The sequence below is a fragment of the Gossypium hirsutum genome, chromosome A07 (assembly GCF_007990345.1).
Source record: "Gossypium hirsutum isolate 1008001.06 chromosome A07, Gossypium_hirsutum_v2.1, whole genome shotgun sequence".
NCBI classification, from domain to species: domain Eukaryota; kingdom Viridiplantae; phylum Streptophyta; class Magnoliopsida; order Malvales; family Malvaceae; genus Gossypium; species Gossypium hirsutum.
Genome location: NC_053430.1, coordinates 33,932,057 through 33,935,408, shown reverse-complemented (window position 1 = coordinate 33,935,408; position 3,352 = coordinate 33,932,057). Strand labels below are relative to the sequence as shown.

At 36.3% G+C, this 3,352-nt stretch overlaps 1 protein-coding gene across 1 annotated transcript; it reads left to right on the top strand.

Annotated features, from left to right (window-relative positions):
* The first annotated feature begins 241 nt into the window (after positions 1-241).
* LOC107952934 (uncharacterized) lies at positions 242-2,934 on the top strand. The gene is made up of 2 exons (XM_016888140.2): positions 242-564; positions 2,631-2,934. Exons 1-2 carry the CDS (start codon positions 391-393, stop codon positions 2,706-2,708), a joined length of 252 nt encoding a protein of 83 aa, XP_016743629.1. The 5' UTR covers positions 242-390; the 3' UTR covers positions 2,709-2,934.
* The last annotated feature ends 418 nt before the right edge of the window (positions 2,935-3,352 follow it).

Here is a 3,352-nt window from a genome sequence, read left to right as displayed (position 1 = left end):
ATTAACCCTAAAAAGAATTTATAATGCTTAAAGCCAGGTCCTTATGAGGTCCGTAAATCCCCAAAACCTGGCCTGCTTCCAGCCATGGGCTCGTACAGTTGTGAAAAGGCGAAAAGTTGGTCGACAAGCACAACAAAATACCGAAGCCCATTTACAAGCACAATGTCTCTATTTGCGAACCAGACTCAGCTGATCCTCGATCCTGGACCTTCCATTTGCCTCAGGTAACCCAAATATTCGTTCCTCTTTCGCTCTCAATCCTCGCCACTAAATTTTACTTCTTAAATTTCATTTTCTTTTGAAATATTTCAATCTTCTTACTGATCTAATTGCTTTACCGGTTAGACTTGTAAGAGTTTTCGATAGATCCGTCGAGTAAATTAAGAAAAAATGGGAGGAGCAGAACATGGAGGGCATGGAGCAGAGGATTTCAGGACGAAGGTGTGGAGCATGTCTGGTGGCCCATATTGCCGGCCCAAGCACTGGCGTCGCAATACTGCGATTGCTATGTTCGGCGTTTTCCTCATTTGTATCCCGATCGCCATGAAATCCGCCGAGCTCGAGGTGCTTAAGTCCCCATCTTTCCTCACTTTATTACTGTTTTTGATTGCTATTTAGAACGTATATTGCCCTAATTATATGAATTGCTAACTGCTAAGTGCTAAGTCTAGGTTTAACCCTTTTGAAAATCTAAAGATTTCGAACAATATAAAGTATTCATGCTAAGATTTCTGTTATGCATTTGCTGGATCCTAATGGAAATTGTATTATAGTTGGTCAGTACTAGTAGAGTCTTAATGCATATCATTTGGAATTAGATAGAAGGGATTGGTAAGGTGAGGCCTTAAATTAAATAGTTCGGTTTTAGTTTGTTTTGATATAAATGTTGGTTGAAGGTGAAACTTGAAATTTTATAAATAAATGAAGAGTAATTACTTACTATTCAGATACTTAGTTGAATGTTAGCTAGGTGTATATCACGGTCCTCTAATTATTATTTTCTACACTGTAGTCACAAAGCAAATGCTTTAGAAAGTTTTGAAGTCCATAAAAATTGCTGTCAGTTTCATAATAACCCATCAATGTTGTGCAAAAAATTGTTTTCCTTAGTAGCTGCTGGCTGCGTACTTTTATTCATAATGATGCAAGATTGCGGTTTGTTATTTTCTCAACTGGTAACTTGTAGTTTATTTCCTCTGTGGCATATATTCCCTGATCTTGTACGGGCAATATTGCAATGTTAGGATGTCAATTATCGTTCGCTACATGTTGAAGTGTCACTTCATCAAATGATTGAAAAGCCTGTAACCACGTCTTATCTCCTTTAAGCGGCCGCAATTTCATTATATCCGTGCTATGCTAAATTCTATTATTTCTAGTGGCATCTAGCTTTGCACTTATTCATTATTGAATCCCAATCTTCAAATGTTTGCCATTTTATGTAATAATCTAAGATTGCAGCTTCTTATTTTCTCATCTGTAAACTTGAAGTTGAATTCCTCCATAGCATTTACTCTCTAATCTTGTACTGGCAATACACCAATGTTAGAACTTAGAAGGCCTACTGTCCATCTTCATTCCGAGATGGTCAATTTATCATTCGCTAAATGTCACATTGTCACTTCATCCAATGATTGAAGCCTACCTCATTTTTATTGTTTTTATATGCATTTCTTATCTCCTTAAGTGGCTGCAGTTTCATTGTAACCCATTGATGCTATGCAAAATTCTACTTTCTCTAGTAGCTGCTAGCTTTGTACTTATTCATTATTGAATGCCGATCTTCTATTTACCAGTTTATGTAATAATCTAAGATTGCAGCTTCTTATTTTCTCATTTGTAAACTTGAAGTTAAATTCCTTCATGGCATTTACTCTCTAATCTTCTACTGGCAATGCACCAATTTAGAACTTAGAAGGTCAAGTGTCCATATGGCTTCCTTCCAAGGTGGTCAATTTATCATTTGCTAAATGGCACATTGTCACTTCATCAAATGATTGAAGCTCTTATCCTCATTTCTATTGCTTCTATATGCACTTCTTATCTCCTTAAGTGGCCACAGTTTCATTATAACCCATTGATGCTATGCAAAATTCTACTTTTTCTAGTAGCTGCTAGCTTTGCACTTATTCCTTAGTGAATGCCAATCTTCAAGTGTTCACCAGTTTATGTAATAATCTAAGGTTGCAGCTTCTTATTTTCTTGTCTGAAACTTGAAGTTGAATTCCTCCATAGCATTTACTCTCTAACATTGTACGGGCAATTCACCAATGTTGGAACTTAGAAGGTCAACTGTCCATATGACTTCATTTCAAGATGGTCAATTTAACATTCGCTAAGTGTTGCATTGTCACTTCATCAAATGATTGAAGCCCATATCCTCATTTTATTGCTTTGCATGCACTTCTTATCTCCTTAAGCAGCTGCATTTTCAACTAACCAAAACTCTGACTGGAGACAAATTGTTGCTTTTCTAACACCCAAGTTTCTACTCAATAGTAGAATGTAAATGAACGTAGCCATGATATCTACTAATTTTTGGTTAACTTCTTCAAAACTTGTACATCTTTATTTATCAGACAGCTTATATTCCCATGATACATTTAGCTAAAAGGTCATCTTTCTTGCAGCAAAGGCCTCATCAGCCCGTTCGTCCAATTCCTTCACAGCTGTGGTGCAAGAACTTTGGAAACAAAGATTATAGATGAAGCAGCAATGATAGTTCAGACAAACCTACGGGTGGCAGTTCAGTTGTGTATTTGCAGTGGATTTGGTAACATGCCCTATGATTTGAATTTGAGACTCTGATCGGTTTAGATTTCTATATGATCAATAAGTTGTGACCGTAACTTTGCCGGTCACCTTCACAAAATCTTAAAACTGGCTTTTGTAAGTGTTTCATGTTTTTGTTATGGTAAAGAAAAATTGGGTGCTTGATGAGTGTGGAAACTAACAAAAATTAAATCTTACTAATATATATATATATATGAAGTCATGGATAATAATGAGCAATGTTGTTTAAACTGGATTGGCCTTTCGAACCAGGAACTGGCTGACAATCCGGTCTGAAGGCAGACCATTTAAATCGGGAACTGCTTTAAATCGTTATTGAATCGTGAACCGGATGAATTGGTAAAAAATCGATTCAAATGGTTTTTGGGCAAATTTCATCAAGCCCAAACCGAAAAAATAGCCATCCATTACGCAAAATCAACTGGCCTAAACAATAAAATTAACTCCCAGCCCTTACCAAGCTCAAAATAAAATACAAAAAATGGAATAAAGAAAACTAATGTGACAGAAAGTAGAAAGAGTCAAAAGATCAAACAATTCCTAATCGGATATCTTTGTT